Consider the following 26,530-nt stretch of genomic DNA (forward strand, 5'->3'; position numbering starts at 1 on the left):
GACCCCTATAGACACCCTCACATTCCTTATATTATATCATTACCTGCAGCGTTTCAACCTGACTCTGTGCTGCCATGTTTCATGCAGACACGACAGGCTCCACAGGTTCTCAAGTGACTCTAGCCTGTGCACATATGTTGTGGAATCAGCAGGTACCGTCTGCCAGCGTATAATAACACAGCGGTTCTGTCCACCCGGTTCTCACTGGATGCCACTCAGTGATATTTCATGTGTAAAAGGTGCCTTTTAACGTTTTGAATTTAGGCCAAAAGCATGTCAAAACTGCACTATTTTATGAATGAGAATGGGCTGGCTGACACTATTTGTTGCTCTAATTGCGGTACCTGTGCAACTATTACAAAGCCAGAATCACCATAGATATCTACATTCAACATAACAACCACCTTGCAACATCCCAAAAGCCAAGCTAAAAATTATACCAATTTGTCTGTAATTGCTGCTTAGATAAAATAAATCTAAACATTTAATTTCACTGTCACTTGAGGTGATAGTTTCTGATTTTTATAGCTTCTCAGAGAATGATAGTAAAGTAGATTTATATGATTATTGCTATATAACTTTCTGCCTGAAGAGTCCACATAGGTGATGGCCATGGAATCAGTCAGTTCTAGGCTGCATTAAGTTAGTTATGTTTCTACAGGGACTCATAAAGGTGCTGTTCAGCATACATGAGCAATTATTCTGTGTTACTCATGAAGAATGTGTCTGAGAAGATTTTCCACTTTCAACTCCAATCTGCAAATTATCAGACTGGTGTGCATTTTTGCTATATTTGCAAGTCATTCTATTGCCCTGTCCAATCCCTTCAGGCAGCGTTGCCATCTTTAATCTCTAAGAGTGATCATACTATGGAATCCGATGTATTTAGCTAAGGCTGTATACATGCAGCCTCAGAGGGAAGGGTTTGTGAGTGAAATATTGGGTTGTATAATACACCAAGGGCATTAATATGAGTAAATGGTATGATTTCAAACCCTTCAATCTCTTCTGGGGAACGAGGCAAGTAGACCCCCGATTTTTATCTTGGCAATGGAACCATTTGCAGAGAGAATAAGACATAACTTTAAAATACGAGGATTGGTATTGGGAAAGGAAGAGCACAAATTAGCAATGTATGCGGATGATTTGATTCTTTACCTAAGTAACATTTCACAATCATTGGAGGTAGTTATGAAGGAGGTAAAACAGTATAGCATAGTTTCTGACTACAAACTAAATATAAGTAAATCAGAAGCAATGGTAGTTGGACAACCAATACTACATACTGTCAAATAAATTAAAATACTTAAGGGTAACAATCTGTGAAGACCTTAATAACCTATATCGATACAATTTTGGGGCTTTGGAGAGCCAAATTAAGCATTCATAAAAAAATGGACACTGATCCCACTAACAATATCAGGAAGAATCAAAGTTATCAAAAAAAAAAAAAAAACATTTTACCAAGATTTATTTTTTACTACTATCTCGCCCTAATTAAATCTATCACATTGGTTATGTAACTATTCAACAGCAAAGTGGAAAGAAATGGAAATTCAACAAATGGGCACGTACTGGAATATGTACATATCTGCTAAAATGTCTATTGAAGACATCAGAAAAATTGAAAATACATGTATAAAAAAATACAATAATTAGTTGGATAAAAGTCACAAAACCAAAGAATATGGTTACGAAAAGGATCTGATATTTATGAGAGAAACTGCAATGGACAGGAAATTTAAACCAACCTTGAATGACAATACTTTTTTAAAAAAAAGGGCTTGGTTGAATACAATCAGATAGTTACAGATAAAGGAATAGTTACCTTTGAGAAGCTACCAAAATCATATAATTTACCAAAATCTCACTTTTATAAATACTTACAAATGAGAAGTTACTTAATAAAAGAAATATGATTAAATAAAACTGAAGGAAATACACCCTTTAATAGCTTGTATCATAAATATATCTAATAGAGTATACAAAAACGCATTAGGTCAGATCTATAGAATTTGTGAAGGAGAATCCAGTAGAGATGAAATCAAGGCAGTTACTAGTTGGGAGAAAGAGTTGAGTGTAACTGTATCACCAAAAATATAGAAGGACATATGTAATAATACATGGAAAACTACAAGCTCAGTAACTTGGAGAGAATATCCTTGGAAAATCCAATCGCGATTTTTTGTGTAACACCTGTTACACAAGCAAAATACTGTAAGGTAACATCCAGTTGTTGGCGAAAATGTATGGAGGTAGAAGCTAACCACACCCATATATTCTTTTCCTGTCCAGTGTTCCAGTAGTATTAAGCTGAAATAAGTAAAGCTATGGAGGATATTTTCCAGTGCGTACTACATTTGGGACCTGAGCAACTGTTACTTGGTAGAATACCACAGCATCTTCTTCAACAATCGGATAAATATCTTTTTAGAATTTTAAGAGTAGCAGCACTTAAGCAAATAACAAAAAACTGGTTGAAACCAGAGGCGCCACAACTGAGTAAATAGAAGGAAACAATTGAATTGAACAATTCACTTTATAAAATGGAGAAAATAGATCATAAGATTAACTAAGATTTTTGATTTGAGATGGAAGAGGTTACAGAGAATAAATACTGTATTTGAATATTAAGGCTCTCCCTAAGCCAAATCCATTATTTTTTCCTCAAATGTTCAATTTGGTTTTTTTTTGTTTTGTTTGTTTTGTGTTAGTTTTTTTCTTTTCTAAATTCAATCATTTCCCCTCTTTTTCTCTTTTTTTTCCTTTTCCCTTTTTTGTCCTTTCCATTATTTCATTTTCTTAACCAAATGTATTATTATTACTCTTAATGTTGTTATTATTTTTTCTTCTTTTATTGTGATTATTATTTTTGGTGTGTTGGGATTATGGGGTGGGATGGGGTGGGAGGGATATACAATAGCTAAAAAGTTGTTTGATACCTCTGTTTCTGTACTTTTGTGAAATAACTACTGTAAGGGATTATAAACTGATAAATAAAGAGTATAAAAAAATAAATATTGGGTTGTACTACCAGGTGGAGCCCAGGTGATTAAATGGGAAACATTTCCTCATACAGCATCTCTTCAATCATATTATACCTTTCTGCATTATCTTTGACAATGTCAACCGTTGTAAGTCAGTCACAGGTGAACCTCAACAACCACAACTCCACAACCACAAGATACATGGTATCTTTTAGCCAGAAGTGCTCCTGCTCAGTTAAGCAGGTTTCTGAGGCAAGGCCATTTTATCTATTTCTTTTTTCAGGATGATTGAATTTGCTCCTTTTTTATGGGGTAATGAATGCTTTGTATGTTCCATTAACAAGTTTTATGAATACTTGACGCCATTAATCGGTGTCTCTGAAAAACAAACCCCCTTAGTGCCCTCAGTGCCACCAGCATTAAGCCTTATTAGACTATTCAGGCTTTTATTTTTGCTACTCAAAAATAATGACATGAAGCAAATTGAAGGGGGATGAGGTGGGAAGCCAGCCCTGTTGTTAGCAAAACAGACAGAATGTGTCCCTCTTGTTAACCTGCCATCCCTGTTCACATGGGTCCAGACCTAGATACTGTTGGAAAGAGGTGTTTTACTTTTTTTTTTTTTACATTTTTTCAGTCTAACTCTTATATAAACAACATGTTCTCACCTCAACTCGTTACATGTTGTCGCTTTGCAGTCGACTTCCCTGTCTAAGTTACAATATAGTTGTAGTTCTGTATCTGCTTTTTACATTCCAGGATGCTAATATGGCAAAGTCAACACATGCACATGCTGGAATGATGCTGCACATGGTTATGTTTAGGCAACACAAGCACATAGCAACCAGTGTTGGAACGTCAACAGATGCACATGTTGGCATTTGGGATTAGGAGAAGGAGATTAGGGAAAAAAAATATCACAGACAGCAAACAAAGACTGGACTCCTGCATGAAAGTCTTTTGTTGGTGGGACCCATCCACCACCCCTCCCACCTGCCCTACAGGCGCCCTCCTGCTCCTTACATAACGTCGTTACTGTGTTTCAACCTGACGTCTTCCTGCTGCATTTCATGTGCACACATCAGGTTTCATCTCAGATGATGCCATCAGTGTTTCATGCACATGCGAAGGGTGCCTATTGGCATTGCACAGTTATGAAAACACTTTTAATTTCCTGTGACTACCTAGTGATAAAAGTCAACTCATGCATCATGAATGTAATACTTTTAGTGTGAAGCTGCAACACAAAGAAATGTTCAGTAAACAATAGTAGTAACATACGGCATACATAAAGCATTTTTTCTGCAAAGTCACTCCAACACGCAGATTATAAAACTACAAATATATAAAAATGCAATACTTTGATCAGTGGGCTCAATCACCTTTGTTTTTACTAATTTGCGGACAGATAGTGAATTAACAGAAATGTATTTAAACGAAAATTTTTGAGAATATTTCTTGCAGTTGTAGTGTTCAGTTCAACAATGATGCTTACTATCCTCAAATTACACTTCCTTTGTATGCTGACATTATTAAGCTTTGTTAAAATGTACCTAAAACCAGTACAAGTACATACAGACCAGTAAATGGTAAAATTGCTGCACTTGTATAGCACCTTTCTAGTCTTTCTTACTCAAAGCACTTTTACACAAGATGTTACATTCACCCATTCATGGTGGCTGAGGCTAACTAGCTGCCACCTGCTACTATAAGACATGCCCAGGATTAATTTGGGGTGCAGTTTCTTGCCCAATGATACTTTGACATGTTGACGGGGGAGCTGGAGATCGAACCGCTAAGGTTGTGATTATTGGACTACCTGCTCTACTTCTAAACCACAGCTGCTGCAAGATGTGTTGATGTGGGATCCCACCCTTGATAATTTGCCCGTCCAGTCTTACAGAAATTCATGACATGGGCTTGAACTTTCAAATACGCTTTATATGGTGGTGGGTACCAAATGTGTAATTGTTTTTTCACTATTTGTCCTGGCTTAAATCATAGGTTGAGTTTGTTTTGGAAAGGAAGCAACCTCTGCAGATAAGTCTGCTCCTGGGAAAAACCTTCTTAAAATTTGGATAATAAGTTATCAGAGAAAAAAGGTGAGCACACATAAACAGATCCTGTCTTTAAAGGTCCAAACAGCGGAGGAGAAATACTTATTTGTAACGTGAAACTGCTTTATTATGTGTTTTTAGCACTTGTTTTGGAGAGAGATTTACAGATCATTTGGTTCATGTTAAAAACCTCTTGAATGTTTCAATCAGAAATAAGTTTAGCACACAAGTTCTTAGAGACAATAGGTAAACACGTTTGCATATGCAGGGTGATCTGACTGTCTGCAATATGCCTAACAGCATAAGAGAAACCATTCATTCGTGAATGCAAGGCTCAACAAATGGCATTAGAAGGGCAACATTTATGTTTAATATAAGTGGCTAGTTTGATATCTAATAATCTGTTTCACAAATACACTCAGTACAAATGGTAGTGAGTAGAGGAGGTGATTATTTTACTCCCTGGTTCACTTTCCTGAAAAGCAGAATCAATTTCCTCCATGGCTATAGTGGCTCCCTCTCTCTTCCTCTTTCTTACACACACACACGCAAACACACACACACACACACACACACACACACACACACACACACACACACACAGACTGTTTCATTAGATACAGAGGTCTACCTACAGTCAACTCAAAGTGCTTCATTCTTTCTCACCTACTTCCTTTCTTCTTCCTTTACTCCTTTGCCTTATACCTCCTTCCTACTTCTTTTGTCATCTCTACAACCCTGCCATCCAATCTCCTAATTTTCTCTCATTCTCCTCTAGTCTCACTGAAATTCAGCCCATCTGCTCTATTCACTCTTCATTTAATAATTGGTGAACACCAATTTACACTCCTCTACACAACGTCACATTTTTACTTTTGTTGTACTCTGACTCAATTTTTTCTCTCCCTCCTCCTCTCCATCTCTCCCTTCATCTCTTCCTCTCTGGCTCAGTGTGATGGGACACAGGAGGCTGCTGTAATTTGATCGGAGGTATTAAAGTTGATTTGATTAGGCGTGGGACAAATTACTGGCTGCTTAATGGAATCAGGCCCATTCACTTGCTAGGGTCCCCTAGTCGAGGTGCTCAGTCCTGACAAACACACACACACCAGAAATGAATTGACACACAATGAAAAAAAAAGTAATCCCTTTCCTTGAGCCAATCACACACTGTGTCAAAAGTAGCAGTTGTTCAGACAAAGTGGCGATGCTGTGGACATCAGTGGGTCATGACATGACATCCCTCCATTCATTATTATCTGACATAGCCTCCTTCGGCCACGTCAAATATTTGTTATTTTCTGTAAGAACTCTGCCCTCTTGTGGCTTTTGTGGGTAATTCATCCTTGTCTTTCTTTATTTGCTGCTGTTGTTTCTATTGGTTGTTTTAGTCATGTGACTTAGTCAGGTGATAGTTCAGTCAATCTAATCAGGAAATCCTTCAGTTGATGTGTGACATGTGGTAGCCTTGCAGCTCCAGCTCGTTTCTTTTCCATTTGTTGCTGTATCCGGGAAAGCACTGCTTTCATGAGAAAAAGGACGACAGTAAAGAGCATTCAACTTTACTCCAGCCTCTGACTTTCTCCTGAAGCTTGTTAGCTATCTGTCAATTTGTGTACAGACACACATATTGAGAACAGAATATAACTACATTTAATTCCCCCAACCTACAATCCTGAAGCGGCTATTTATCCTCCTGCAATTCATTGGAGGCAGCAGCAGCAGCAGCAACAACAGGCAAGGAGGTGCTTGTAATTACACTGATGACAGATAAGGTTTTTACAGAGTGCAGAGACTGTGGTAACTCGTGTTAGATCACTACATCCAGCTGCTGTTACATTTCACTCACAAATCAAATTATTGCTTGATTTGGTTTAAAAAACAACAACAACAACAGAATAATACAGCTTTCAAGAAAATATGAGAGTTTGGGGCATTTTTTATCTAATCTAAATATTAATTTTAAATTACATCAGAAAAGTGAAACGAGCAGATACAAGCAAAAAAGATCTACCCTAAATGGGTGCAGCCCAGTGGAAATATAATTTTAGCTTTCTAAATTACTTTAACCCTTTAAAACCTTGCTCAGGTTTCCTTGTGCTGCATTCAGGGACTTTTCACAAGCATTTAAATCTCCAACACCTGAGAAAACTGCTTTGAATTCTCTCCAAGTATTGAAAAAGAAAGAGTAACTTTTCAAGAAACGCCCCACAAATTCCCCTCCCCAAAAAGTCTGTAATAGGTGACAAAAAATGATCTCAAAAATATTATATAAATATATCTAGATATAATCAAAAACTATTGAAAATACCCATACAACTATATTAATAATTATAATTCTATATGTAAAATTAGGTTGCAGAAATATCTGTATGTGTATTTTTTCTTTTTTTCTCTTTTTTTTTGTTTTGTTGAAGTGCAAAACTTCAACAAAAAAAAATAATTTATGTCTATTTCTATGTTTTTGCATATTTCCAGAAAATAATTTCTTACATTTTTTTTCAAGTAATTTTCTTGTAACATTTTAGTTTTTTCTTGAAGTTTTTTATATTTATGTATTTATTTAGCTGGGGGTTGCGTATTTTCATGTAAATTTTTACTAATTTCTTGCCTTATTTTTGATAAAGTTTGAGTAACTTTTTATTGATTTTTTCCCAGTATTCTCACCATTTCTTATTAAGTCTTCCTATGTTGAAATCAATTTAAAAATAGACTCTACTCTAGAAAAAGGGACACAGTGTACAGTATGTAAAGGCTGCATGTTGAAGCTGTTGTGCTGCTGGGTTCACACAAATAAAGCCCTTGGTGTCCTCTTGTCTGCACAGAGCAGCAACTGACTCACAACTGACTTTCAGAAGTATGGAGATACAAATGCTTGGTGCAGAAAAAGCACTGACAACCAATTGAGGACAGAAAGGAAGGACATAAACAGTATCTGAGACAGGAGGCATAATTGAAAACATCTTAAACAAAACACAAACAGCCCATGTGTGTTAAGTCCGTATGTTTAAGATGTTTTTGGTTTTTTTTGGTTTTTTTTTAGTTTGCCATTTTGATTGGATTTTCAGCAGAAACATTATTGTGTGTGTGCATGTATCCAGAACAGCCCCCTGCTGAACAAAAGTGTCTGTGTGCAGAAGAAACACAACAGCAACTGCACCTCAACTGCAGATTCTACACCTGGTCCAGTTCATTATTCAGTGGGTCCTGAGACTTTTGGATAGTAACTAACAACCCATCAGTGACTGAGGACTGTAGTGGAGAGCAAGGTTTACATTTTGGCATGTGTCATTCACAAGTGGCCGTCCTGCCATGTTCTCACCTGATGCAATGCAGGTGAGATTATTATTTCTCCTCAACTACTCAACTTTTTTCCTGCTTCGGCCATGCTTGACACAACCTTCTACTGCCATTATTATGAGCCACGTCTCCACTATCTATAGACGCATGGGACTTTTATCAGAATCCACAATATTATCATACAGTGCATTTAGTAATTTTACAACTATTGTTATTGTAATATGACATGAATTTGTTTTCATTATTGCTGTGCATCTCTCCTCCTCTCGCCTTCTCTTACCTTTTTGTCATAATTGTAATTCAGTTGTTATTTATGACATCTATTGCACGTCTGTCCATCCTTGAAGATGGATCCCTCATTATCCGTCATTATTTCTCCCTTTTTTTTACCCTGTTACAGAGGTCCTTTTTGAGAGTTTTTCCTCAGACGATGTGAGGGTCTAAGGGCAGAGGGATGTCGTACACTGTAAAGTCCTGTGAGGCAAACCGTGTTTTGTGAAAATGGGCTTTAAAAATAAAATTAACTTGACTTGACACACACACACACACACACACACACACACACAGTGGAAGGGTTGGAGCTATATATCAGATTAATGCCAGCCATTTAAAGGACGCTCAAATACACACAGTTGTCACCATGCTGTGCTTGTGGCATGCATTTTTAATCAGAATAGGCCTTGCTCCACTGTTATCTGCCTCCTGCTCCTTGTTGGTTGTCCAACTAACACCAACAAGCGCTGCTGTCAGAGATGCTGTTTGGCTACATGAGCACTTTGGAAAATAAGCCATTTTTCATTTTTCCATCTTTCTGTCCTTCATTGTCTTCAACTGTGTCTTGGGGACACAAATCTGTGTGTATGTGTGTGTGTGTGTGTGTGTGTGTGTGTGTGTGTGTAGATATATCTGATGACAGTGCAGCAGCAGCAGCACCAGATGTTAATGTGATTTCGCATTACATGAGTGTCAGTCTCTGTCAGCGGACTGGAGCTGTCGCTGTGGTCATTGATGGGCTGGATGAAATATTATGTCCCTTTACTAACACACTCTTATCTCTGAATTATTAACTCTTGCCACTGTGACTGTAGATGGATCATCAAAATGATGAGCAGCTCTTTTTGTACTCCCAATCCATTCCATCTCAAAAATAAGAACCCAGATATTTAAAAAAAAACCTTTAAAAAATAATTATTTAATATTTTCTTTTGCAATGTTCTCGACTGTAAGCTGCTGCTCTAACAGAGGCCTTGCTCTTTTCTATTTTCTGTTATGATGAAAATGAGTTGGACTTACAAACCTATTTAACATTAATCTGTTTAACAACCAGCCCATTTTCATTTCAAACTCATAAAACAGTGCCATTTTGACAGTGCTTTTGGCTTAAGGTGGTGTCACATGTGCATGAAACCAGCATCAGGTTGAAACGCTGCTATTAACAACGTCATATAAGGAGTGCGAGAGCACCCATAGAGTGGGTGGGCGGGAGGGGTAGTGGATGAGTCCAACAAACCCAGTACTCTAATGTGGAACTTTGATGCCATGTATGTTTGCTATCTAAACATAACCATGTGCAGCAGACACAGAAGTCTATGACAAAGCAGCAATGTGTGTTGAATTGGAATGAGAATGTGTTGGCTATCCAGGCAGTTCTGGATGGAATTCTCTTCAGGATAAAGATATAACTTTATCCTGAAGAGAATTCCATCCAGAACTGCCTGTATATATATATATATATATAATATATATATATAGATATATAAATATATTTATATAGATAGAGAGAGAGAGAGATCAAAAAAATGAGGGGAAATGTATTAATTTTAAATTGAAATTATTTTACAGAAAAAAAGTGGGAAAAATCATTCATAATAATCATCATACTATTTTTTTTTATTAGCATATTCTTATTGTCATTTTTTTCATATTTTCCAGTCCATATATTTTTTACTAATTTCTTACTAGTTTTCAGGCCATTTGTTGTTAAGTTACCTGTCACCCTCTTCTCGCGTTTTAGAAAGAAATCAAGCCAATTTGTTAAGATTTTAAAGGGTTAATTTTAAATGTGCTAACATTGAAAACCACAGAAAATGTCCTACTGCAGATACAATTACAAACATATTGAACTGTGATCTGATGGCATACACATGAATCAGTGGTGTGTCAAAATATCAAATGTTCAACATGAATCTGGTCTCTCTCTCTCTCTCTCTCTCTCTCTCTCTCTCTCTCTCTCTCTCTCTCTCCCTGTTTGTGATGAATATTGTGAAGTGTGTGTTTAATGGCTAACCTTTTCCTCTTTGTGCTCTGCTTGTCTAACAGGGCAGCACAAACGTCCCCTCTCTCCAACCAGTTGGCTGTACATGGAGACCCCTAGTTGGGCAGGTCAGTGTGTGTGTGTGTGTGTGTGTGTGTGTGTGTGTGTGTGTGTGTGTGAGAGAGAGAGAGTGTGTGTGTGAGAAAGAGAGAGAGAGAGAGAGAGAGAGAGAGAGAGAGTGTGTATGTGTGTGTGTGTGTGTGTATAAACATGTGTCTGTCTGTGCACCCCTGCTTTGATGCATACTACCAAACGACAGGACCACATCTGTACATTCCCACATCCAATGGGTTTACTGGTACATGTGCTCAGACATCTACAGCACAACTACCCAGATGCGCGTATGTGTGTGTGTGTGTGTGTGTGTGTGTGTCAGTGGGCTGTCTTTGTGAGTGTGAGCGCACAGAGGGAGAATGTGCTGACTGCAGTGCTTTGGTTCTGGGCATGCCCATTAGAAGTGGCTATAAATCCTGAGCGCAGTGCTCTCACTGTGTCAGCAGTCCAGCCAATGAATGGATATTAAACGCCACAAAAAAGCCTCTTTAATTCTGCCTGCCTCTGCCACGCTGCTGTACACTTTCTCCCTCTTTCTCTCTATCTCGCTATCTATCCATCCACCTTTCTTCTTTCTCTTGTTTTCTCTGCTCTTCCAGCCCTCTTCCCCCCTCTCCCTTCCTTTTTAATAATGAAATAAAAAAGAAGAAAAGGCTCCTTCAGCCCTGCCAGGCCTATTGGGGTGAAAACACCCACAGTTAAGACCCTGGTATCTATTATTCAGCACTAGCTTGGATGAAATATCATTTACAGCTAGTCATATTGGCTTTTTTATCTGAAATGTGGGCCAGTACATGCTCCCTCTCACTGTGTTTTTATCGTAGATTAGAAGAATGGATACACTGTTGTTGGAAGAGAGGGAGGATGAGAAAATTATTTTGTAAATGAAGAAGATGTAGCAGTGAAGATGTAGTAGCAGTTATAAATCTTGCAGAGACATTTTGAAAGCAGAGATTGAATACTCAAATGTCTCCCGTTAAAATGTTAAGTGTTTGGCTCAGGCTGAGCCTTGAACTTGCGCAGTAGCTTTTGGATCTTAAACACAAAGTGTTTTGCCGTTATGTTTCCCAGTTTCCACTGTGTGCATGGTGTGTTTTAGTACAGACTCATAAATGCTGGCTGTAAACGCTCAGTCCTAATGTTACCCTGCACACTCCCTGCAACTCAGCACTCGCTTCCAAACCTCTGTGCAGCTTGATCATAAAAAATGTATTATTATTTCGATTAAATTTGAGGTTCTGAAGCGTGACCCTGGCTATAGGTGTGGCCATCTGTCCTACCGGCACATCAATACCAATCTAATAGCAGGAGGAAAGATCAATTCCAACCAGCTTAGATATGTGCACAGATATGTACAAAGTTCATGTGGTTCCTCTGCAGTCTCTGCACCACGCGACTCAATACAATTTGAGATGCACACTTTTTGGTTCACCAAAAACATACCACAAATGGGGTGAGAATTAGGAAGTTGAATTGTAGATGTGCTTGGATACCACATACATGCATATATTAAATTATTATTAGAGGAGATAGGGGGCCTCATGCAACAACATTTTCTGGTGAGAGAAAAAAAATTGATAAATCAGCTCCAGATGCACCAAACATTCTTAACCATCCAAATCTGCTTTGATCAGCTGTGCTCAACGCTGAATCCCATAAGTCACCTGTTGGCACAGGTAACACCACCTAAACACTATATAAGGGAAGGTTTTGTGCTTTGTGCAAAGACACTGAAATTTTTATTCTGCAGTAGTAAAACTGATGTACTGTGAAATAAACGTACACAAAGTAAATGTGATTTCTCCAGTATGTCAGTACTGGTGCTGCTACAGGAAAATCAAAAACCCAACGATGACAAACATTTGTGCCGACAGCAGTGGTGAATGAAGTATTCAGGTCTGTAACTTAAGTAAAAGTTGTTATACTACATTGTAAAAATATTATATATACTAAATACTAAATATTAAATAAATAGTAGTAAAAGCTATGCATTAAAAAATACTGCAAAAGTACAATCAGGGAAATTTAATGTATTAAAAGTAAAAGTACTCATTCAGAAAATTTTAAATAAACTGAATAAATGATTTCTCATGTGAGAAGCTGGAACCATTACGCTGTTTGCATGAAAAATGACTTATATTATTATAGAAATAGTTGCCTATTATTTTTCTTTTTTTTTATTATTATCAGTTAACTAATATTATCAGCTGCACTTGTATATTTTCATATGATGTGTGTGCAAAAATCTTAATTTGTAAAGAAACTATTGAAGTATCGAATAATAGTAGTGGAGTAAAATGTACAATATTTCCCTCTGCAGTGTAGTGGAGTAGAATTTGAGAGTGAAATGAGATTAAAAATACTCAAGCATTAAAAGTACCTCATATTTGTACTTTAGTACAGTACTTGAGTAAATGTATTTAGTTACATTCCAGCTCTGGTCGGCAGAGGGACACACAAACTTTAATTACAGTGATAGGGATCAATGGACCAAGTATAGTCATATGTTACTCAAATGTTAAATTTATTTTTTTCTTGTGCTTGACAACAATTTGTGGGTCTGTGAAAATGAGATGTTTTCCCTGTATCTTGGTAAGAGTGCTCTCAACCACTCATGCATTTTTCTCTAACAAAAATGAGGGGTAATTTGTTTGTATATGGTTTCTGGCATGAGACCCAATGTTTTCAACATTTTAGAGAAAGCACCATACAGCACACTTATGATATAGTTTTCAGCAGAAATCTGTTTAATCAATGTGTGCCAGGAAAGAGTGACAGGAATTTATAATACATATAATAACATGGATTACACATGCACACACACACAGTTCCTCCACCCTCTTCATAGTATCAGTTACAGTACGGCCTAGTTTAGCTTCTATCAGTGTTCGTCAACAGGCCTTGAGGCCCAATCAGGGGTCTGCAGCCCAATCACACTGACATGGCAACTATTTGGAAATTGGTGCATAGCTCAATGAGAGGATTATTGTTGGAGAGAGTTGCAGCTCATTGAAGCTCCATGATGAGATGTGTGGTGGTAATATAGTACAAGAGCCGTTGTGGCAAAAATTGTGTTTCATGTGCACCGATGTATGGGGTTGATATTGGCCTGTAATTGAATCCTGGTATCAGGAGAACCCAAATCAGTTTTTGTTGTTTTTAAGCTATTTGAGTTTTGATTTTAAAAAAAAAGAGTCAGTTCTACCAATTATTGTTTTTACCCTCTTTTTTCTTACACCTTAGTCAGTCTTGAGGGCATGACAAAACAAACAAACAAAAAATCTAAAAAATAGTTTGGAATCTACTCCCTTTGAACCCTGGATCAGCATCACTTTCCTTGACTAAACCTTTAAACCCTGAGCAAATTGGTTTGATTTCCTTCAAAAACATGAGAAAAAAGAGAATTAGCAACTTGGTGAAAAATGTTCCAGGAATTGAAAGAAATTAATAGATTTAGAAAAAAATGTTTTTAAAAAAAGCTAAAGGAACATATCTAGGAAAAAGAAAAAAAAATAGGTAAAAACTACATTTAAGGTTAATGATCATAATTACATATCTAAAATTATATTACAGAATTATTTTCATTTTTAAGCACTGTTTCTTTCATGGTAACTTTCATGTCCTTTTATTAATTATTTGCTCATTTTTGAGTCATTTCTTCTTTTGTTGCTCATTGCCTTCCTCCCACCCAGGATTAAAGGCTGCACCCTCACACCCTTTTTCTTCCAAGTTGGAATGACCAGCTTCCAGAGCAATGCAACCCTTTTTCAGAAATTGTTGGAATGTAATGTTCTCTGTCATTGCTATGATAGTTGCTATGCTAACCCCATGTTTAACATACAGGCTTTTGAATCATTGTCTTTGGGTTTTGTCACCACATTTCTCAACACAAAAAAACAAGTGTCCTTCATAACATAACAATACGATTGGTTAAGTCTGTCAGTTTAAATGATTGAGAGCAATAATATCCAGTGTGGATAGCAGAAGGCTACATTACCAATAATCCTAAAATACTGTTGCAACCACCATTGAAAACAATAGAAAACACTGCAATCCAACAATTCTCTGTCTCGAAATAATCTTTGTAGTAATTTACAAATTTAAGATTGCATATATTCACTGAACATAGATTATGAAAATAAAATATACATTTCTCATGGAAATATTGTCAAATGTATTTTAATAGTGAAACTATTAAAATAGTAAAAAAAAAAAACTATGGTAAAAAAATGCAGTGGCAGTCTTTGCCATGCTTAGGTAACACACATCTTGATATGAGACTGGGATGAAGGAAGCACTCCAACCAATGGAACAGCCATCAGGGTTCAGTATCCTGCACTTTGACATTAGTAGACAACCCACACTACCTCCTGAGTCACAACTGCTCAATATATATGCCATTTATTCTGACAAGGTCAAATGCTCTATCTCACATTGTTAATAAAAGTGAAAAAAATGTGTGTATCTGGCCTGTGTTTTGGATCTCACCATGAAAATCACCATGAAAATCAGGCCAATAGTTTTTTGGTAATCCTGCTGACAAACCTTGGCGGAGATAATGACATGAAGTTGGGGCCATAGGTATATTCTGAGGGGTCCAGTTGCTGCAGATTTATGGGCTTAGACAAAAATGCATGTGTTTTGATGTAAACATTATATGTTTTTTCCTTTTACCTCCCATCAAATCTTGTCTTGTGTGGCATTTTGGAGTACTGTGATATACATGCATGCTGTGACAGAGGTGTTTCCAGTCAAGTGCAGTGTAACATTCCAGCCTCATTCCCAACTCGTAAAATACAGTGCTGTGGTGACAGTGCTTTTGGTGTAAGTTTACAGCGTCAAAAGGCATCTTTCGTGTGTCCATGAAATGCTGCTGGATGGCATCAGGTAAGAATCCAGCCAGACAGATCCTTTCATGGTGTTAATATATGCCGTTGGATGGCCAGATAGCACCAACAACATTATATAAGGAGTGTGAGAATGGGTGGATGGGCCCAGAAAACAATAGAGATTTATTTTGGAGTCCTCTGTTCACCTCCTGTCTAAATGTGATGTTTTTTTCTACACCTTACCATGTAAAAGTCCAAAGGTTACTAGAAGAGGGTAATTTTTTTTCTTATCCTCCTGGAATGATTAACTGTACACTCACTGTCTGAAGCCTTCATCTGTGGTGAGTTTTCTAAACAACTCCACTCCTCTTGCACCCAGTGCCGACCGTCAGAGACACATGGGACAGTTGTACAGTATATGCTTGTAAAATACGTGTGGCTTGATCCAAACGGAGAGACATTCAGCGGGATCAGTATTGACTGATCACTGGACATACAAACCAATCCAAACTGTACCTGTGACACTGATTGCTCAGGGCCGATTGATCCGTGCTGATTGGTGGAATTCAACCCCATAGTCATTTGTTAATGTTAGTGAAGCTGAAAGAGTTTGTTTCCTCCTCATTAAAAATTAAAGATTGGCCTTAATGGTGATAGCACAAAGCGAGCTGTTAAAACCACCCTTACATTATTAACACAGATAAACACTAGCATCTGGGGCTAAAGAGGAAAGATCTCTGCGATGATGATTTTACCAACACACACACACACACACACACACACATAAGCGTGACCATACACTGCAGATATCTCAGTTCAGTCCCAGGTGGGGTGTATGCGCTTAAACTCATCATCAAAAAAGGTTGAACAGGCTCAATAGACGCACACTGTGATCAGTGTGGATTAATCAGCTCTTATTGTAAAGACACAAACACACAGACAGAGATAGCTCAGGAGTGTAAATGGTGAAGGTTCTCTTTGTATTTGTTAAAGTGATGTCCAGTGTCTCTGAGCTGCTTGTAACACTCCCAGAAAGGCCATTACAATTAAAGGAGCGCTGGCCGGAGCGAAGGGAAATGGAGATGAGTGTGACGACAGTAAAAGAGGGATGTCAGCACAAAGAGTGGCAGAGAAGCTTTTAGCCTCTCTCCGCAGGAGTAATGTTCAATTACTGCTCCGTTTGAGGCTGCTGCCTCACACTGTCATCAGCACACAGGCACCAGGTTATGGCCCTCTGCAATAGGCCGATTGTCAGCTACCATGGATCACAATAAGCAAGCGAGTCCTCTGGGCCATCTGGAGAAGATGGGCATTTCACATTGAATATTCATGTTGTTTTACTGGTTATAATAGGCTGGAGAACCCTTTACATCTCCAATAGCACACTCAGACAAGCTCAGAGCTGTTTTTCAACGCTGTGGATCATATCTTTGCAAACATTTTGCCTCAGTTCAGTCCTTTATTTGGCTCTCCTGAGTTTACACATGTCAAAGGAAAAAGAGTAGATAAGAGTGCATAGAGGTGTTGGTGTTTCATCCTCTGACTCTGACCAGCAGGTGGTACCAGATATTTAACTTTCTTTTCTTTCTCTTTTTCTCTATGTCATCCCACCGCTCTCTTGCACTTTGAACTATGTCACAGTTGCAAAATTGTTGAAAAATGCTGCACTGAAACATGTCAAAGCAGTGAATCCTTGTCAGTGGATGTCTGGTGCTGTTTAGGGAAATGACTGCAGACTGCCTTCCTGTCCAGACGTCGGCGGCATGAAATTCCATCTGGCTGGGAGTGATTTCTGCCTCCGGCTTTTGATTCTGTCCTTGTTGGTCAGTAATCTACAGAGTCGGAAAAAGAGAACAAAAGAGGAGAGCATTTGTTTCTGCTCTCATATATCAGTCACTATATGCGTACTATCAATTTATAGCACATTGTTAGTCATTTTTTTGTGTGTGTGTGTGCCTGTACTCTTAGTATGACTGAATATTTTTAATAAAGATCTGTTTGTTTGTTTGTTTGTTTGTTTTTTAACAGTTATTATTGTCATAGTTTGGGAAATGTTCCTATTGGTTTTAAACTCCCTCTCTGGGAATAAAATTAACACTGTGTCATGGACTCACACCAAAAGCACTGTCAAAGCAGCTCTAGTGTTTGGAATGAGAACTGGCTGGGTGCCTTTGGGCCTTTTGGTGCCCTTGGTGTCAATAGCACATGCTGAGGGATGTGACAAAGCATTTGTATTTGACAACCTGGGAATTACAAAAGGGCTGGTTAATGGCAGAGTTTTTGGGATGTTATCACTGGAATGTAATTTGCATATGACAGCATTACAATTGTTCACTTACACAGTCACAGTTTTGTTGTTGTTTGTTGTTTTGTTTTTTGTTTTTTAAATCAAAGTCCCACTTTATCAAACTATCAAAACCACTAATGTTAATTGTTGTTGTTTTTAGCTGGTTATTTTGATATTGTAATACACCATTAAGCAGATATTTTTATCAATCAAATCTCATTGTATTTTTGAAAGAATTAACTCATACAAAAAAAAAAAGTCATTAGCCATTTGACAGCATGTTGTAATTCAAGCATGGGATACTCACATGATTATGCACTTACACACACTCACACTCTCCAACCTGTATGCCAAAAATGCAGCTTTTCAGTCCATTGTGCTGAGGCTGCTTGTTACCTGTTTAATGACCAGCAGCAGGATGGGGTCATAAATATATGAAAGTGTGTGTGCATGCACACACACCTACAAATGTGCTGACCGTCTAACCATTAAATGAGTGAAAGGGCATGTTTGCAGGCACTGCCATTACAACATAACACACAGACACTGTGCTTTCTGTCCTCTAATTTAGAATCCATCACAGGAGTAAAACTATAAGCTTTTGAAATATCTTAAAACAATGCTACAATGATGTTCAACAGATGCTTTTAGATCTTCAGGTAGGAAACTTCCACCTCCACTCCTTCTAAAACCTGTTCTTCCCCAGCTCCCTCTCTGTCTCTTCCCCTTCTATGCCTCTCTCTCTCTCTCTCTTTCTTTATTCTCTCATTCATCATGTTGTCAACAGCACAGCTACTTTTGTGAAATGGAGAAAAATGTTTAAGTCAGCTTTTCTCTGTGTCTCTCCCTCCCTCATCCCTCATGACCGTCTAGATATGTGTATGTGGCTGTCTACATACAGTCTGTGAGTGTGTATGTGTGTGTGTTTGCATGTATGAGGAGGGCAGACGGGAATAATTTCTGCTCAGTGGAAAGCACTTTACATATGAAGACCCATATGGGATTTGGCTGCAGATGCAGAGTTGCCCGTTATTAATGAATCGACTCACATTTGTTGCCTTAGACTTCATGTAGAGAGAACTATGAATGGATTACATGCCCATGCACACACACACACACACACACACACACACACACACACATACACACATTTATGCAGTATTGTGTGTGTCGTTTTTCTACAGAAGAAATTTTGCCTATATGGTATCATTGCACAACTCATATCACAGAAAAACAGACAAAGGCAGGAAGGCTGTTATACAAATATAAAAGTGTGCTCTTCATCTCCCCATATGTCACGTCCACTTAGCCCTGATTTGGTGTGAATGCTACTGTTGTCTTGTGGGAAGACGTGTGCGAATGTGTGTGTGTGTTTGTGTGCGTGTGTGTGTTTGTGTGTGTGTGTGTGTGTGTGTGCGTGTGCGTGTGTGTGTGTGTATGCATACTTATTCATTGATGTCTCTGTGTATGACTGTATGTGATAATATGACTTTAATGAAAATAGCATCTTCTATTTGATAAATGGAGTGTGTCTTGGTGGAGCCATGGTTGTGTCATGGCATTTTAGATTAAATCCATGATATCAATTAGGGTCTTCTCTGATTGGCTGAAATCTAACAGGGGCTGTTATTAATGAGACATCCTGCAATAGCTCTTGATTTAGGATGGCTATGAGCTGCTCACTTAATGTTTTGTGTAGATAGAGTATGTTTTCATATCACATCAAATTATATCAGCATGGTAACCTCCATTTTTGTCCTTCGTGTCCAGGGGAATTTTACACTTGTAATATAAAATATACAGTCTCACCATTTCACATCCTCTGCTGCTAACCATATTACATCTAATACAGTGACAATGTGAATTATAACCCTTTTTTACATGAGAAAAGGAAGTCCTGTGACACTGGTACATAGCAGAGACTGTTGAATATAATCGACCTAACTACTGTCATCATTTGTTGTTTTGTGCACTTTCATTTTAAAAACACAAGTTTGGCATTTTGGTTGACGCCATCTTGGATGGCGGCGCATGTAGATGCAGCAGCCTGTAGCTCCTCGAATCCTTGCTATTTTTTGCTTTATTTTTCTGTTTTTTCAGCACCATGGCCCCTTCTGCTGGGGCATAACTTTTCTGCGATGGGGAGGCGCTTGTCAGCTTGGGAGGGGTTGTGTGGGGTTTGGACTGGGTGCAGCAGAGCCCTGGAAGAAACCCCGCCAGTGGCGTGCGCCAGGCAGCCGGTCAGGCTGGAGGGGAAGGACGTAACCAGGGGCACTGTACGGAGAGAGGGAGAGGGCATGCATTAGGAAGAGGCTGGCCTGACTTAGACCAGGAGCTGTTCCTCTACCAGGCCTTCCTCTGGCTGGTGTCCGGTCGTGGGAGAGTGGAGTGGATGGGGTGCGATTGGGGCTCACTTGACGGTGGGAGATCAGGGACTGCTCTGTGTAAATCTTCGAAGGTGGACCTTGTTAGGAGCCATAAAGACACAAGACTCAAATTGCAAATTCAAAAAATGCACTGCACTAATTGAATGATGCCATCAGCAGCAACACGCCCGAGCAACCGGATGAAATCTTCATAGTAGCTGGTGAACTCACACTCCAAAGAGGTAGCAAGATCATACAAATGTAATTTCGCTTTTTAAACTTTGTTTAGAAAAATACTCATAAATCTACCTTCTACCTTCTTCTATAGTATGTCAAATGCAGTATGCCAAAAATACCAGGATGTTCAACTACATCCGGTTGGATGTTGCAGTATGTTCCAGCATGCTTTCCTGGCTATTCTTACCCACAATACTCGGCGCAAACCAAACAACTTTTTTTTATGGTGGCCAATATAGTACAATTCATTTTCATGAACTGAAAACACATTACAATAGTAAAGCCAACAATAAGTTACACCATCACTCTCTGTGAGTCTGGGGTTGGGCCATGGTGATGTTACCTAACCAATGTTGTCACCATGGTAACGACTTGTCAACTGACAATATCCACCTGTCATTCAAAGCTGCTGCCACCTTAATTATGCATTACTTTAAGCCTTAATAACATTTAAACACATGATACAAAAACACACCCCCATGCAGCTGTCATGATGCTGATATTAGCTATAAAGACCAAAACTGTATTTTTTGGCCCATGCTGTAAACATATTTATGTCTTCCTGCCCTGGTTTCATATCTACAGTCTTGGGTGTAGCCTCTTAGCACAGAACCACACCAAAAACCTGTAGGGGGTGGCTTTTGTTGTTGTAGTTGTTGTTGTTTTTTTTTTTTTTTCATTTTTGTTTCTTTTCACCGAAACCAAGATATTTGCCTAACCCTAACTAGGTAAAACGTGTGCCTGGATTTAAACAAATCATAAGGGAATGGAAAGAAAGCAATTATGTCATTACAGAATAATAACAGTAGATCATATCAGAAGACAATCATACAGTATGTGTAGTTTCTAAGAGTAACCAAAACGACCTTTTTATTTTTTTATTTTATTTTTAATTCTTTTTTAATGCAATTTTATGAGGTGGGGAGTCAGCAGGGGAGGCTCACCTAAGGCACCAAAAGTGCTAGAACTGTCTCCCTGAGCTGTACACCCCTACATCAGCATCATCAGTGAAAAATGGAACAGCTTTAATCCCTTTAAAACCTGACAATATTGGCTTGGTTTCTTTTAAAAACAAGGCAGGAAGGCAATGAGAAACAAAGGAATAAATGACACAAACATTAGTAGGAAATTTTTAAAAAAGTACAAGAAAAGTGCCTTTAAATTAGTTAAAAAAAAATAAAAAAAATAAAACAAACTTAAAAAAAGAGAAGAAAGTGAAAGTGAAAAAACAAACAAATAAGGAAATATGAAGTATTTACCAGTTTCTTTCTTTTTTCCTTAGACATTTTTCCCAAACCTGTTATTTTAAAAAAAGTTTTCTAAATCTACTTTTATTTCTATTTCTTTAATTTAATTTCTTACAGAGTGTCTCGTTGCCTTTTTCCCAAGTTTTTGAAAGAAATCACATCAATTTGCTCAGGGTTCAAAGGTTTAAATACATGTGAAGGGTATCTGAAAGCAGCATAAGAAAAGTGATGCTGCTCCAGGTTTCAAAGGGTTGATGTAGCCAATCTGGGCCATCAGTTCATGATATTATGGTACTTTTCCACTACATGGTACCATGTAGTACCTGTTATTTTTTACTGAGACACTGCTGTGTTTCCTGCCAAGATTGTGCCACCAAAACAGGGTATTTTAAACCAAAACCTGATTTTTTCCTAACCATAACCAAGTGTTTTTTGTGCCTTAACCTAACCACATGTTAACCGTGTTAAAACATAAAGAAAAACATGAAGTTTCTATGTATCTGCTACATAAAAATGAACAAACATAACACCTCTGTGCTTTGCAGAAACATACCAAGCCAACATTTATTTCAGTGATTGGGTTATATTCTTTCTGATACTCTGTCACTGTCACAGGTCGCTTATCTTGGCCTGGTCATGGGGTGCTGCATTGCTGAATGCATCTGTCTCAATATCCGGTGGACATGGGCTAGGGTCTGATGTTATAGAAGTATAAACTGTAGTGGACTGCCTTGGCATGGTCTTTTCATTTTCCCTTTGGTAAACTCCAGAGCTTAACATTCCCTATACAAGTGGGGGACACGTCAAGAGAAATTGTTTTATGAACCCAGATAAGTTAACAGAGGGTCCTAAATTAACTTTGTTGAGACTCCCCAGTGGACATCTGCAAATAGGTTGTGCTTTTAAGCCACGAGAGATGGTTGTTCTCATGTAGTTCCCAACAGGGTATTAAGACATCCAATTGACCTCTTGGGGTCACTCAGACATGCAAGAACAGTTGTTCATCACCCTTCTTTGACAAAAGGACTGAAGTTTGGTGTAGAGGACTGGAGACATATTTCTAAGAATTTGAGAAGGGCCAACAAGATTAAATGATGATTCTCATTCTGAAATTTAATCCTCTGTCTGTAATAACCCTCTCTCTATTGCTTGAATGCCTCTCTGTCTTTGCTGTCTGATGACAAAAGATTCAGATGACAAAGGCAGGACATGTTCTTAACTCATTCTACATTCTTTTGTTAAGACCAGCATTTAACATGACCACTTGGACCAAAATTGTGAATTAAGAAAAACCTAGTTCCCTAGTCTTTCTCCTAGTAAGTCAAAGTTCATCTCTGTGTTTTAACGAGTAAGTACAACCAACTCCCACCCATGTCTTTATTATTTAATTTGAGGGAGTTAGGTGAAATCATATTTTATTCCATACTGCTATCTAGTGTCCTTAGTTATGCGTAATTTCGTAATCAACTTTATAGTTCTATCTCTTTTGCATTCACTGTGTAATTCTAAATGGTAATCTTATATCTAAGTAATTACCAAGTTCTTTATAGTCAACTACTTTACATTACGTGTGATTACTTAATAAGATCAAACCAAGGATCTTCAAAGTTGTGTGTTACATTCATAGTTGACTTTAGGTCTCCTAGCATGTGTTTGTAATTACTGCAATGGGACGATAGTGGTGATGAGATACGTGACTTCATATGTAACTGGTCAAATTGAGTAATTCATCATAAAGTAGCTATGAGAAAAAAATGTCTCCTAAATCACGTTAGGTCCTCTCAAACTAAATGCCAGATGTGCGGTTGCTCGGCGCAAAGGTTCGCTACCCTGCCTCCCATTCGCACCCCAAAATTCACAGATTAAAACTTAGTGAGCTCTAAACTCGGGGCTTCTTTCTACTTTCCCTTTCACCATGGCGCTTCTCGCGTATCCTCGCTCACACCTTTTTTTTTTCTTCAGTTTTATAAGAGGAGCCGCAACTGCTCATCAGAACTTTGCTGAACTTTTTTGAGTTTTTCTTTATACGCATTCTCGCATTTCTTTTCAAGTAAACTCAAAATAATAATTTAAAGTGACTTTGTCAGAACAACGGGACTACTTTTGATTATTTCTGCGAGTTTTAATTGAAAAGGACACTCCACAATTCGCCGTCAACCCTGCCATGGATCTAGAAGCAACACCTGCTGCACAAACTATCAGCATCCTTTGCCTGCCCTTTAAGACTTTGTTTAAAGACTTTACTAGTTTGCTGAGGCGGACACCGAGGCCAGTTAATGACCGCTACACACTGACTCCACCTGCCCGGCTGCCGGTGCCTTTCAGCGGGTCACCTCGTCTGGAAGACGAGCAGCAGCTCTCCACTGGAGTGAAGCAATGACCTGGACCTCCCTGGAGAAGTCTAATCAAGTCTGCAAAAGTAGGCAAAATAACATCTTTTAGTGATCAGAGTTGATGTTGAATAGCGAAGCTTTAATGCCAAATTCCTATATTCTAATTTAGCATTCAGCGCGCATCCACACCTAAGACGGTCACATATTTCTATCCATTATCATCCATAATTAATTATTTACATCACCTGAATATACATTACTTGTATTCCCCTTCATTTGTTTAATTTCATTTATATACTCATATAAACTAATTTATATACTCATCATTTTTTTAATTTAATTTAAGATTTTAATTATTTTAATTAATTATTTAATTAAGTCATTGTCTGTGGACATTATTTCATGAGAGAAACAAGATCAGTGTATACAGGATTAACGGTACAGATTGAGATGATTGAGATTGAGATTGATTAAAGTAATGACATGTTTTGAAATTGTTATAATTTAAAATGTATTTTTCTCCTAAATGGAGAATGGTGCCCCTTTTACTTTAACAATTGCAAAATCCTAATTCTAATGTAGTTATTAATAACTGCTACAAAACCAACAGTCACATCCTCACTGCACCTTTTGTTGCCATATTACATCCATACTGTATCCCCAAATCTCAAAACCGTGTGAGTGTGAGGAGGTTACCCTGGATAGGCCTTTCGTTTCCTCACCAGACATGTTGATAAAACTCTTTTAGAACTCTCTTAATCTTCATTAATGATTGAAGTAAAAATGGGGGAAAAACTTAAATTTTTAAAATGTGAGATAAGGTCCTATCTGTGACTTCCACCTTTCTGCTCAGCTTGGGTTCAGTCAGGCGCTGTGAGAGGTTCTAGGCAATGTATGTTTTTAGCTGCTAGAGAGGGACTATGGGAGGATGGGCTAAAATGGATCGCCTCTCATTTCTGACTGCCCTGATAGCGGTGGGCAGCCCTCAAGCCATGCCAGCCAGGTCACTGCCAGCACCATTACCTTTTTAATTATGCCTCGTCTACTGGCTCCATGTGAAAGTCCCAGTGTTGCAGTATGAGGGGAAGAGTGCTTTAATAAATGTCAGGCCGGATCCTTATCGACGCCAGTGTGGTTCTGCTGCTTCATCATTTACACTGTAGCCTCAACTGTACTCTGCTGCAGTGGGTGTATGTGTGCAAAAGTAGTGTAAATGCATGTGCAATGTGTGCACACATCTTATTTCCACTCCTGCCTGTATGCTCTGCTCTCTTTCCACTGTTGATACAAATGTCCACTGGCAATGATTTAGTTATTTAGGTTGATTAAGATGACATATTTTTACTTACCTACAGTATGGGGGGTCAGGTGGTGGTGGTGGGGTGGGGGGATGTTGTGGGGGTATCATTCCTATGATTAAGTGTATACACTGCTCAAAAAAAATTAGGTGAACACTTAATCAACCTGATATCAACCTGTCAAGAAGCACAAATTATTCTGAATCAGTTTTGCCTGCTTTGGTGCAAATGAAAGACAAGACAAGCCCAACAAAGGAAATGGTTTTGCATGTGGTGGCCAGAGACAGTTACCTTATCACTCCTGGCTGATTGTTTTCTAGTTTTTTGTTCTTCAAATGTCCTTGTCACTACTAGTAGCATGTGGCGGTACCTGCAGCCCAAGTATGCACAGGCATTCCAACTCCTTCAGGATGGCATATCCATACGTGTGGACATAAGAAAGGCTTGCTGTGTCTCCCAGCACAGTCTTAAGAACATGGAGGAGATACCTGGAGATCGCCTGTTACATGAGAACAGCTTAACAGGGCTGTAGAATTACATCAACCCAGCAGAAGGACTGTATGCTCCTTTGTGTGAGGAAGGATAGGAGGAGCACTGCCAGAGCCCTTAAAAATTACCTGCTGGTGTGCATGTTTGTGACCAAACTGTCAGAAACAGACTCCTTGAGGGTGGCATGATGGCCCTATGTCCTCTAATGAACTCTACAGACAAACAGTAAGTAACAGTAAGTTTGGCACAGGGCTTTGATATCTTTCAAGCGGGAAGGTCTTAAGATCAAACAGAAAGAAACAAGTTTGTAAAAGTATATAAAAAAACCTGATTTCCTGTGGCCACTAGGTTGCACTATTATAGATAGTGAATATTGTCATACAGATGTGTTCAGGGCAGGACCCTTATCAAACATATGAAGTTTCAGGCAGATCCGACAATGTAACCTGCAGTTACGACAATTTCCTGTTTTATGGCGAAACATTAAATCATCACCAACGGTTTTAAAACTGGAGACACCAAATTTGAAGTCTAGTGGATTTATACTGTAGGACAAGTTCAGAAACGTATGAGCCCACAAATGAGCTCAAAATTCAAAATGGCTTACTTCCTTTTGGGTTTGGGGGGGTAGGTCGAAGTGGATTTTTTGTGCATCTGGGCGTGAGTTCCTTGCATTCCAAGACGGTCCTTACACCGCTTTTGGTGCTTGGGCCCTAAATATATCAACAATCT

The 26,530-nt window shown here is 38.4% G+C and overlaps 1 protein-coding gene across 6 annotated transcripts in view; it reads left to right on the forward strand.

Moving 5' to 3' along the window:
• The window catches only part of rbfox3a (RNA binding fox-1 homolog 3a), a 939,385-nt gene that overhangs the window by 438,190 nt on the left and 474,665 nt on the right, over window positions 1–26,530 (forward strand). For all 6 annotated transcript variants that reach the window (XM_088070025.1, XM_088070027.1, XM_088070022.1 and 3 more), the window contains exon 4: window positions 10,664–10,726. In XM_088070025.1, coding sequence (XP_087926151.1) covers window positions 10,705–10,726 — 22 coding nt within the window. In that variant the 5' untranslated portion in view covers window positions 10,664–10,704. The remainder of the gene's footprint in view (window positions 1–10,663; window positions 10,727–26,530) is intronic.

This window comes from Plectropomus leopardus, chromosome 19 (genome assembly GCF_026936395.1).
Source record: "Plectropomus leopardus strain MGB_pleo_1.0 chromosome 19, ASM2693639v1, whole genome shotgun sequence".
In the NCBI taxonomy this organism is placed as follows: domain Eukaryota; kingdom Metazoa; phylum Chordata; class Actinopteri; order Perciformes; family Serranidae; genus Plectropomus; species Plectropomus leopardus.